Source organism: Cygnus olor, chromosome 13, assembly GCF_009769625.2.
Source record: "Cygnus olor isolate bCygOlo1 chromosome 13, bCygOlo1.pri.v2, whole genome shotgun sequence".
Lineage (NCBI taxonomy): Eukaryota > Metazoa > Chordata > Aves > Anseriformes > Anatidae > Cygnus > Cygnus olor.
In genome coordinates, this window is record NC_049181.1 from 18,054,831 (window position 1) to 18,067,554 (window position 12,724).

Consider the following 12,724-nt stretch of genomic DNA (forward strand, 5'->3'; position numbering starts at 1 on the left):
TTCCTGATGAGTTCTCTTTAGCCAGAAGTGTCATCTTTTTTTTTAAATATATATGTGATATTTACTGTTTTTTTTCCTTTTTTATTTTTTTAGTCTACTACTTAGCATAATCTAATTTATAATCTGTTTTAAAATCAGAAATCAAGAACTAATTTTGTTTAGAACAAGTTATATGCTCTGTTGTCAAAGACTGAGGAGTGCATTGCTATGCTTTATGCTATGGACTTCAAAGAGACTCCGTGACTTACACAAGCCAATATTCATCTTATCTAGACAGAAAGAGATGTCTTCATCAGTTCAGCTCTTCAGAGATCAGACATACCACAAGCTGAAAGGGCAGTGTATTCAGCAGAGACAGCTCTTCGAAGACCCCGAGTTTCCAGCCTCAGATGAGTCCCTTTTCTACCAGAGAGCTCCACCAAAGAAAGTTGAATGGAAGCGCCCGAAGGTAAAGGGCACTCCCCTTGTGATGAGATGCTGTTTGTGCTGTATCACTCCCACTGCCTTCTCTGTGCTAAACCAGTTATCTTAGTCTATTCTCCCTCTCTTTTTCCTTTCATTTCTTGTCAGTGTGTAATTCAGACATCAACCTCTCTGTCCCATTGCTGTCCAAAACAAAAGTCATGCCTTACTGTATAAGGTGAGAAGGAAGCATTCTGTACAGCCTAATTGTGTTTTTTACTGTTGGTGGCTCTCTAATAACAAGCAGCAATGGGTGGTGACTCCAGCTTCAGTGGCTTTTAATTCAGCCCTCTGTTTATTAAGAATACCTATCAGTAATAGATCAGTCAATACAGAAATATATTCTGAAAGAATATTCTTCATTTTTTGGGTCAGCCTATTTACCTCTGTAGTTTGCTATGTTGACAGAAGCGTTTCAGAAATACATTCATCTCTTAATTGAAGTTTCTCTTTATTACCTGTCCCTCTGAGGGCCTGGTGTGCAGGCACAGTAATGGCAATACAAAATCTGAACTTTAGCTGCTAAACTTAGTGCCTCCACCATGTTGTCATTGTTTTTTCTCCTTCTTAAGAAAGATATAACCCTTGCAAAAAACATTATAGAAAATGAGATGTTATGAACCGAATACGTCCTCCTGCCTGGGATGCTAGAAGCAAATCAGTCGTGCAACTCAATCATAATAGCTTTCCACATGTTTTCAGAGTAACTTGTATCTTATTAAAATGTATGGAGGAAGGAATCCTCACAGTAGCAAGGGGGAGTTGCTCCAATTCCAGGTAGCTGAATTAGTTGTTTAGATGTATGAATAAATTATTTGTAATTTTTCTTGGAGGAGAGAGTAGGAAAAAGAAGATCTACAGTCTGCCCAGCAAGGGAGGCTAGCTAATGCAACAAACAGCCAGGAACAATCAGTGGAGAGGTCTTCTTATACTAAAAGAAACTTGGATGTTTCCAACTGCCACCAACAGAATGAGTTGAGAGCCCTTGTTATCAGCGTATACCCACTTTCTGTTCAGAGCAAATGGTTTCATTTTTGTTCCACAGAGAACTAACTTGTGTTTCCAGAATCTGTTGTCTTGCTCTCTATATAGTGCCAAAAATAAGAGGACACCATGTGTGTGTGGTTTGTTCCCAGGTTACCTTTGTATTAACTATACTGGAACCATAAAGCCCAACTACGTACAGGTCTTGAGAGGTTTGGGTGAGTCTTGCAGTATGAGGCAGGCCACTCCTGAGCTATTCCCAGGGAATACTCAACTACACGGATGTGTAGCTGATGCAGAGAAGTGAAGGCATGTTCCCAAGATGTGCGTACGTAAACTTGTTCTGTACTGAACTCAACACCCTATTCCTCTGAGTTTCACAGAGGTTCTAGTGAAAACTCATCAGCAAGTCTTATATGGAGTGAATGCAGAGTTTTCCTTTACTGATTGATAACATCTCTGATCTCTGCATAGCTGTGTTGAACTTACTGCGAATTTTGCCCTTGACTTTTATAAAACCTGGATTACACCCCAGTGATTTCATACTCAGAATGAACAGCTCTTGTCTGCACACAGCCTATAATGCTTGTATCTGTTTGCCACTTCACCTAGCATCTTAACAGGAATCAAGTATCATGTCACTCTCTTCTGACTGTGGTTAATGTACTGCACGTTTCAAGCTGTTAATATTACTTATATTTGGAGTCTGGTAATTGGTTTGCTCTGAGGTTTCATGCTTCACATAGCTTGTTTTTATAAAGCAGTTCAGAGCCATGAGCAAATAATTTTGAGGAACGTAAAATCATCGTCAACTTTGACCATGTGGCTTTCCATCAAAGTGTGACCTGTTCTCATACTCTGACAAGTGTAATGAAGAGGACACTGGAAGCCTGTAGCAAGATGCACACTGTTTTTACCCTGAAGTAGCATGATTTTGTCCTTAACTTTACACATGTCCACTGTTGGGATTAGGATTAATCTTCTGGAATCATGAACTTGTGCGGCTTTTCTAGAAGAGCTGATATGACAACATGATCTACTCCGTACACAGCTGGTACTGTTCCTTGCCTTGTGTGACAGGGGTTGGCAGGGGAGGCTGACCAAGGCTGGGCTATATTTGCTGGGATAGCATTAGTGTTTTTTTTTTTTTTTTGTCCTGCTGATATTAGTTTCTCACAGCAGCTTCAATAGTGAAGTTTTAGTGAGCAGAACAAAAGTTTTCCTGCTAAGTGGCGAAACCCTGTTTTCTGTCCTCCCTCCATCTACAGAGGCAGTGGACAGCCTGCGCAGATGCTGGTACTCATGTACTGGTAGGAACAAGCAGTTTTTTACTTCAGAAAGCTTTCTGTGAAGCTGTCTGAGCAGCTGGAGAGTGCAGCTTTGCGTGCACAGAGCTGTGGGCTTCCTCTGCAGTTGCTTTCACTGATGCTGGTGTCCCACCAAGTACATTTGGGGTCTGGGAATCCGCGTCTCTTCTGAGGTAAAAGCTGGTATTCTAGTTTCAGCTCAGAAATATGCTCACACTTTCTTCCACCCCTGACTGGTTGGTGTTGGCCAGGCAGAGTAAATGCATAGAAGGGCTCTCTGTACACTTAGAGGTTTTATTCTGCCCGAGTGAAGAAAGGAGTATTAGAGAGGGAGAGAAAAGAGGAGGAAGGGCAAAGGGTTTCTTCCCCTTTGTTTTTGTCTTTGGATTTGTACCTGCAATGTTAAGTCTGTCCTGTTTGCTCATTCCAGTCACTTGCAGCAATACGTCATTAACTGTCTGACGTTAATTAGTTGTTTTGTACACGTCTCCTTGGGAAAGCGAACAAAGCCAGGGCAGCATTACTTCTGTGGCACCCCTGTATTAAGAACCTGGAGAACACAAAAGGCACCGTGTAATTACTGTGCAGTCTCCCTAGCACGGCGTGACTTTCCAAGGAGAATTTTCATTATGGAAAGCTCATCCAAGAAACGAGATGCATGTGCAGTGCTGGCTCTCGGTTTCCTGGCTGGGGGCAGCTGTCTTCTGCCAGGGGGTAGGAGGAGCCTCCTGCCCCCTGCCATCTCTGCTGGCCCTGGGACATCGGCAGCCCCCTGTGCTGGTTAACCCCTTACTGAGGGCAAACACTGCCTCTGTGTGGTGCTCCTGCTCAGCACTGGCTTTAGCAGCAAGCAGCTCTGGTGAAAATACCGGGGAATTGCAGTCGCTCTGCTTCACGTATTTCGTCTGTCTTATTTTTAACAAGGTTTGTCTCAATTTTGTCACTGACACAGTCGACTTTGCAATGGTGTTAAATCCCAAGGACATTTTGTGTTAAGCTATTAGTGGTGATCCTCCAGCCAGGGCTGAAAGAGCCGATAAGCTTGCTTCAGAGATAAGTGACATGTTAGTTAGGCATTCAGAAGGCAAAATAATAGTCTCGTCTGACAGAATGAGAATATTATTGTATGCTTTCCTGGATTCTCTGCCTGACCCTCTGGTTTATAAGCCCTGATTATGCTTTCCTTTGCATCTTTTCTTTATGAAAGAGCTATGATTGTACATTCGTGTTCTGGAAAGACAGGGCTAGTTCTCCTTCAGTAAGACAGCACAGAAAGACGCTGAGATTACTGCTGAGCTGCTTCCCGAGAAAACCCTCTCATGTCCCAGACCACAGAAGAGGTTGCTGTTGCGTTTCATTAAACCCCAATAACCCACTGGTGCCGAATGTGACTGTACGTGGGGAACTGCGTGCTCACGGCCCACTGCCTGCCCCATGCTCCTAGAAAGACTGCATGGCATGGACCCAGTTCTCCATCTTTCTCACCAATTTTCCAATACTTGACACAGCAGAGGGAATAAATAGAACAGGTACATCCCAAGTTTGCAGAGTAGGAAGTGTGGGAGGGGCAGGTTAGTGACCTGTCCCAGGCAGCACAGGCGGGTGAGGTGCTGGAGAGATCAGGGGCTCTGACTTCCATGCCCACATGTTTCTCGGAGGGGGCACTGGCTTTTGTTTGCTTCTGACTGGTGGAAAATGACCAGTTGTCTAAGGAGCTAAAACATCTTGTGTTTGCGAGTGTTGGAAACCTCCCCCACCTCTGTGCCTGCCTTAGAAGACTTGGCCCACCTTTGGAAAGGAGGGGAGGCTTAGGACATGCCTGCCTGGGTGTTTTGGCTGGGTTAGCTTTACATGTTTTGCACTAACTTTCCTTGTCCCATGTATGTTCCCAGGATAGGATTTGAGGTCACAGTAAGCAGTCCTCCTGAAGGTTTACTAGTATCCCAGTCCTCATACATTTTGCAGAATGAGTGTCGTGAAGGGTTCAGGTGGTGGTGCTCAGCACTAGGCTGTCAGGTGTAAGCATGCCTGGGCTCAATGCCCCTTGGAGATAATGCATGGCTTGCTCATTTGCTTCCTGTCTCCTCTGTAAGCTGCATTGCTTCAGTCTAAATCTGTTTTCCAGTTTGTCCACGAACAAGAGCAGAGACATCTGCTTGTTTTTGGCACTGCCTGTCAGCCTTCAGTAATTTATTCAGGAGAGGCACTGGAAAGGGAAGGAGGGTGGCATGCTGTGTCTGCGTTCGGGTGGCTGTCCTGCAGTGCACTGCAAGCACAGAGCAGAGCCACAGCTCCTCGTTGTTGCTTGTGGGGTATCTGCCAGGATGGTGCTTGGGGTAGCCCAGAGCTGGAGGGAGAGCGGCGATTGAAGGGGGATGCCATAAACTGCGGTGACAGAGCGGTGTGAACTCAGAGCAGCTCCGTGTGGCTACACTGCTGCCTTCTCTGTGACAAACAAATCAGATTGTAACAACCCCTGCGAACAGTGACGTTTCATTGCTTTGTCAGATTTCCTCCCCACACCCACAGCTCTCTTGATGTAACGATCACTTTTGTAGCTCTGAATGCCTTTCCTTCTCCCTTCAGCCTCTTCTTTCTGGTTAAGAACATGGGGCAGGACCAGCGCACTTGCTTGATGAGAGCAGAGGTTCCTCCCACTTCTCCTCCTCATCCTCCCCCTTCGTAGGGTCTGATGACTGTCCTGTGAAAACTACTTGTTTTGCAAAGCCTGCTGATACATCTGGAAACAGCAGAAGCCTTTTTGTTTTCTGTTTCCCTGCCTACACCCAGAGTCGTCCATGTTTCTGTACTGCTGGTGGTTATCGACTCTTGAAGTGCGTTCGAACACAAATTGTGAATCCTTGTGTGCTGTGACATTTGCATTTATACCTGAAGCACGGGCATGTATGGAAAATGCCTGTATCTGAGAGGTGAGGAAATGTCTTTCAAAACGTGGTTGTAAGCCTCTGCTGACATTTGAGGGAGCTCAGGAATCCTTTGCTGTGCCTTGAACATATGAACATTACTGGGAATACAAAGGTGGTTTCAGATCGTAGGTCATTGTGTAAGCCACGCACCAATGTCTTGCTGCTTGCTTATTTGTACTTCTCCGGGACGTGTCTGTAGAAGAAAAGGACTGTGAGAGACTTGGCCTTGCATTAACATGAAATAAAGCTTCTTTGTCCTTTTGCTTCTCTTGCATCCATAGGTCATAACACCATGGCTGTTGTCCTTCACAGACAAACCAAGCCTGGCGTACCAGCTGTCACCTTCTGTGGGTGACTTTCAGACATGGCACTGCTGCTAGCACTGTGCAGGGCTCCAGGAGGATCACAGGACTTCCTGGATTACAGTATTTAGCATTTTAACAGGCATTTTCGTATGCTGTAATTAGCTGTGATTACACATGCAATTACATGCAATGACAAGGAGGCTATCTGCCATTATTACCAGTAGTTTTATTTGCCGTTAAAAGCAGATTTAGCTTGTAGTCTTGACCTCCAGATAGGAATTTCTTGTTCCTAGCTTTTCAAATGATTGGCAGATGTTTGTTTGATAAGCATACTTGTGTGCGTATATAAAGGGAGGGGTTGGAGTGCATCCTAATTTTTACAGCAGAGTGTAAGCCTTGTATGCTGAAGGATTTCCTAGAAGAGCTCTATAAGGTCATAGGCAAAGTGGACTCCAACCAAAGTTTAAACCATTCATCTAAAAGAAATAGAAAAGAAATTGAGAGCTAAATTCTGGGAAGATGCCTGCCCTGGAAGATAACTGGAGAGGTTGATGGGAAAGTTGGTATGCACACTAATTGTGCTTTTTCTGTTGAAATTGTGGAGATGGAGAGGACGGCATGGTGCTCTCGGAATGATGCAACCTCCTGTTAGTATGAAGGACGTGGGCAGGGGGACAAGAGGTAGACAGGAAATCATCGGAAGAAAATTATTTTTAGATGGTGCTAAATGATTTTTTCCCTCATCAGCTATGCACATGAGGCACGTGCTCCGTAACCACCTGCAGATGACGCCCAGCATTGCCGAACACTCGATTTGATAAGGTGCCGCGGTGTCCCCGGCATCTGGCTGTGTCCGTCTGTCGTTCCGTGCAGGTGTCAGTCTGCAGAGCAGTGGCTGCAAGGACAGGCCGGCTGCTCCTGGGGAGGAAGGTGTTAAATCTGTCCCAGCTGCAGGAACTCAGGCATTGGCACAGCTCCCGGAGATGCGTGTGGCAGCACAAAACCACGCTCTGCTCACACGCTCTGCTCACGTGTCGCCCAGGCAACTGCACAGTCAAGTGGCAGGGATTGGCAGCGCCGGCCCCCAAACGGTGCTGTGCTCGCAATTATATCCAATTGTCTTCAGGTTGTTGGGTTTCACTCAGAGCTGGGGGAAGGGGTGGGATGGCGGGTGGATGTTACTGATACTAACAATGAACTGCCATGCATCTGAGATCCCGGTGTAGGCAGGACTCCACCGTGCTGTGTATGTAATGCTAACGTTTGTGCTGGCACTTGGCTTCCAAGCCTTGTTGGAGGAGGGACTAATAAATCTACCCCAAGAGCTCTAGGTATTTAGTGGGGAGGGATTTAGGGGAGTTAGCAGTCCTCCACACACCTCAGCTGTCCCTGTCCTCACACCCTGGCAACCTGCAGGCAGGAACAGTAAGGTTTTCAAAGGCCCTGTGGAACTGGACTCCTAGGAAAGGGTGTCAAAAAGTGGAGGGCAAGATCTTTCAAATCCAGGTCAAACCAAACTTTATCCGTACAGTACAGCTGCAATTCAGGATCAGTTGGATCCAGAACCTGCTGTTCTAGTGTCTGATTTGGTGAAATCAGTCGGTGTGGGTCATTTTCACCAGCAGTGGGAAATGTCCTGTGGTGTCCAAATGAGGTGGATGCCACTTGGTGCCCTGGAGTGCTGGGATAGTTGGGGGTCAGCAGTGATGTGAGAGAGGTCCACGTGAACCACCTGAGATTCAAGACATTATGAAGCACTTAGCAGCATCCTGGCATGGCTCCAGTATATTAGGATTAATGTTTCCATGCTTTAAAAGCCGAGCAACGTTTAATCAAGGGAAAGAACACTTAAGGCATTGCTTAAAGTGGTTCATGAAACTGCTTTTATTCACGGTGAGCACCAAGGTCCTGGGCTTGACTCTAGCTGCACTTCTGAAATGTTTTTCAAGCCAACCGAATGTTCACAAGTCTGGGCAGGGAAGGCCTCTGTGAGGTAGTGAGGGTGATGACCTTGAAAAATAGGCTCTACAAGTGATCAGACATTGGCAGCTTCAAGTTTACTGTCACGGCTAGAGAGCATAGAGAAGAACAATCAAGAAATTGATCTCAATATAATTTTACGTTATTATTTTAGTGTATTATTTGACGAACTTATTTAGAAAAAATACCTCAAGGATTGTATAGCTGTAGAACGACACAGACTGATTCAAGCATGTGAAGAAAAAGTGAGTTATTACTTTATAATTGCTTTCCTTTCGTATTCCTGTACTAACCTAAATATATGCATTATGTACTGGTGTACAGAGAGCAAAGTAGTAACTGGAATCCACTGAAACCTGAGTTCATATTCTTGCAACCAGGGACATAAGTTCTTATGTAGAACGCTATAACAGAAAAGCATTGCCATTATTACTGCTACCATAATATCATCCTGTAATCACTTAAAAATTAACAGTAGTCCTGGCTGCTTCAAATAATTGATCATTTTAAGGAGCAAGCACTTGTCAGAAAAAATGGTGGATTGGTGTGTTTTTGTTGGTTTTGGGAGGGTGGGGATATATTCAGTGTTGCAACTTTCTCCCAGATACACTAAGTAAAATGAAATATTTCTTGAAATTTTCCTTGGAGGCAAGGAAACATTTTCCAGCTATAGCGGGACTTTCCCTGCTGGTCTCCTAAGGTACTTAGAACGGCATGTTCTGACAGCGTCCGGCCAAGTAATTCCCTGAGAACAGTGTGGACTTTATGTTCCTTTTCTCCCATTATTATTTTCTCCTAAGGTTTTGATTTTTTTTTTTTCACTGAACGTGTTCTGAAAAGAAAATGACTACTTCCTTTTCAAGGGAGCATGCCTTCACGAGTTCTGGCCTTCCCTGTTTGCTCCATCTTCTCTCTTCCTCCTCGTATGAGACATCTTTGCTCAAATTATTTGTAGAAATAAAAGAAGCAAGCTGTCCAGGTGAATTAACCATCAGCTGTTGTTTGCAGTGTCATAGCTGAGTAACTAGACTTTCTGAGAAGAGTCATGCTGGGCTTTTTCAGCCTTTTTCTTCTAGACTCTGTGCTTCAGGACCTACTTTTAGGACTTTATCAGCATAATTGCCTTGTGCAGTAAATAGATCTGATGTGGTGAGGGTACCAAAGTGTGTTTGTGTGCGTGTGCATGTTTGTTTCTAGCTCTTCTTATGGTGATTTGATTTGAATTTGGAGGAAGGGCGTGTCTCCCTTAAGAGAACAGAAATAAAAGGCCAAATGACTGTGTTTTTTGACTGACGAGTGCTCAGACTGGATGCCAGTGCATCGTTTTGGTGGGTCGTGGAATATGCTGTTGCTTCTGTATCTGAGATGTGCCTTGTCCTGTTGCCTCAGAAATCAGGCAGATGACAGACAAAGCGAGTTAAGAACAGGAAGACGGACCAGAATTAGAGTGATACCCTTTAGCACCCTGGCAGATGAAGGTGGTGAGCTACATGCAGCTGTTTTGTACCATCAGTTGTCCTTACCCTGCCTGAAAATGGCAAAGGTAGGGTTGTCTTGGGCATGTGCTTGTGTGTTTCATATCTAGGAAGAAGGCTTCTGTTTGTTTTCTTCTGGCTCGAAAAAAAACAAACAAAAAAGAGAGGTTTTGATTCCTTCTGGAGGCCGAGGAAGGAATCTGATAAGACTCTGAGATCAGTTTGGTGTAGAAATGTCTCTACTAGACTTTCAGCGTTCTGTCTTCCAAATTGGATGATCTCAGTCTTGTTTAGCTTGGATTCGACCAAGATGCCCTTCTTTGGGGCAGTTTAGGTTTGTAATTTTGCATATAATGAACTATTTTACAGTTTGTATCCTCGAAGGATACTTGACAACAGGGGCTGGGTAGCTCATATCAGAGCTCTCCTATGGGGAAGGGCTCCCTCAGCAACTTGAAAATTGTTTCAGGGATTAAGAACTGCTGAATAAACAATCCAATTGCATGGAGATCGAGGTTCAAATTCCAAAGCTCCTGCAGGTATTCATCAGTCTCTCACAACTCCTCATATAAAAGGTTTATAATCTGCCAGGCATCCGGTTTTGGATGCAGACATTCTTGGTGCCCAGCTAGGTCTTCTCTGATGTCACTCAGAATTTATAAGGTGCAAAACTGTTGATACTCTAGCAGCCTGGGGAGGATGACAGCCAGGCCTAGAGCCACAAGAAGGTATTTTTTGTTTTGGAGACAGTGTTACTCCTATATCCTGTCTGAGTAGGTACTGCCAGGCTTGCTGAAAGAGCAACAACACTGACTTCTTACTTTCCTTCTTTGGTGTTTTTAAAATGGGGTTGAGGATCTGGGCAAGTTCACAGTCATACTGATTAAATAATTTGCAAAGCTTTTTCCTTCTTTTCTTTACTCTGTCACCCTTCATGGTTTCATGTTTGGCTACAGAACAGTGCAAACAATGACAGAAAACAGGATTTCTGTTTACCAAGGCAGGTTCAGGCCTCTGTGAGTCTCTCCCCATCTCATTCTGCGAGTAGATTTATGAAGAATTCACATGTGGAGCTGTGACAAGATATTTACAAACCCAGCTGATAAACTTTCACTTCAAAACAGCATTTAAGAGGGCACATCACACATAAGTAATGTAAACCATGGCTGACAGCACACAGCATCTGAAAGCATCCTGGGGAAATGGGGACACTCCAAAGGAACCACTGAAGAGCCTATAATTTAGTCTTGTAATAATGTTTAAAGTTAATATTATTAATAGTCTGTTCTTGTTAGCTAATCTCTCAGGGAGTCAATTGTCTAGAGACAACACCAGCCCAGTTCCTCATACAGATGTCAAGCATTTCATGGGTGCCAGAGTCACCAAGTTTTGTGTCTGGTCCGAATAACTTAATAACTGCTAGTGCTTCGTGCTCTCAGGTCCCCACCCCGAGAGGCAGACATGGGTGTACGAGGATGGATATTTGACAGGGACTTGGGAAGCCAAATGGCGCTATAGGAAGAAGAATGAAGCTGTGCCTTGGAGTTGCGTTACCACACCGGGGCAAAGCTGTGGCATTTTGAAGGCAGACAGAGACCCAGAATCTGTGCTGTAGATATTGACAGATGTTAGCTAGCTTTTTCAGGGGGATTTAAAAATAGATGCATTACTGAGGTGAGTCAGCATTCACATCTGCTAAGGATGGTGGAGAAAATAGTTGTATTCCTGATGGACAGTATAGCCATCTGCTTTTCTAGATGATGGGTCCAAAAAGCACAGAAAGTTATTGGACATTGCAATGCTCAAATGCAAAGGGCTGTTGCAGATGTGTTGTTAAATGCTTTCTTTCACGACTGTTTTGTTCCTGTAGCAAGGAAGTGAGCAGAGCTGTGTGTGGTGCCCTGAGGACTCCTCTCACATAACCAAACAAACATGTAGGGATCTCTTAACTCCCTTAATCCATTCCAGCAGTTATTGCTGGCAGTGGCGAAGGTTCAAGTCTTGGAGGGGCACGTATGGCTGTGTGACCCTTGTTCAAGTCCTGTTTTCCTAGAACAGAATCTGCTGTTCAAGTCAAGGCTGAAATTTGTCCCGCATGCTGCTATGAGGGGAGGTGAACTGGGAAGTTCAGTGCGTTGTGGTTCAGCCATGCTCTGAATAAGAAACCTTGAAAATTTTGTGGTATTTCATCCAGCTGGGATCCATTTCTGTGTTTGAGAAAGTTCATCAGAAACAGGAACAGGAGCTCTGCTCCATCCTAGGCTCTCACGCTTCTCTTAGCCATTCTGCACCAGACTGATGATGCCCGACCCTGGCAGCATGCTGAGCCCTAAAGAGGCCTTGGTAGAATTCCCGGGAACACTAACGTGAAAACTCTCTGTATAGGAGAACCTAGTTCTCCAGAACTGGGGTGGGGGAGAGGAGCTCTCCTTTTTTTTTGGGATGGGTGTTTCATTTGAGAAGCACTGTAGGAACCGAAGCAGATACAATTTTATTCTCCCGAAGATGCTATTTCAGAAAACATCCTTTTCCAAAGAACAGGAGTTTAAGAACTTGGTTTGATTGACTCTCATTCCCATCAACGATACAAGGTGGTGCAGCAGAACAAGGTACAGCTTGCCAAGCACGTTTCTGGGGGTGAAACCATGTCTCCCTTCAAAGCCTGGGTATTTTTGCTGTGGACCAGGCTTTCTTCTTGCCTGTCCCCCAATGGGCTGAGTGTGAGAGGCATTGTGAAAACGTTGTCTGGCATGGTTCCATCTTGTTTTCTGACTGGATAAACCATTCCTCACATAATATTTTGTCCTTAATGTTTTCATCTGGGGAAGTGGTGACGTTTTTTTTTGGGAATTGCTGAAGTGTTCCCAGAATGGAGCTGTTGCTCAGCCTCATTTTATTATTTCTGTAATTTTATTTTTATTTGCCCTGGAAAATCTTGTTAAGACAGAGCTTACCCAGAAGAAGAGATGAGCAAGGAATTGTAAAGCCTTCAGCTGTCAGCAAATACCCCATGTCTGACCTCTGATGACTGAGTGCACCCTGTGTGACGTGAACTTGGTGGCTCAATCCTGTGTCACTGCAGGAAATTGTGTGTTCCTTGTTGTGTCCTTCTGTGTTGGTGATGTCTGACAAGAAGCACAAAACACGGTGGCACCTTGCCAGCATTCCTGCCCTTGCTGTGTAGCTCTATGTTTGGTGGATGTCCAAATACACAGCTCCATCCTTCTTCTCTCTTGTCTTGCAGGTACTGGGCCAGTGTGAGGCACGAGTTCCCTTCTTTTTTT

The 12,724-nt window shown here is 44.7% G+C and overlaps 1 protein-coding gene across 7 annotated transcripts in view; it reads left to right on the forward strand.

Annotated features, from left to right (window-relative positions):
- The window catches only part of CAPN6 (calpain 6), a 60,244-nt gene that overhangs the window by 10,998 nt on the left and 36,522 nt on the right, over positions 1 to 12,724 (forward strand). For all 7 annotated transcript variants that reach the window (XM_040572316.1, XM_040572322.1, XM_040572314.1 and 4 more), the window contains one exon: positions 274 to 448. In XM_040572316.1, coding sequence (XP_040428250.1) covers positions 284 to 448 — 165 coding nt within the window. In that variant the 5' untranslated portion in view covers positions 274 to 283. The remainder of the gene's footprint in view (positions 1 to 273; positions 449 to 12,724) is intronic.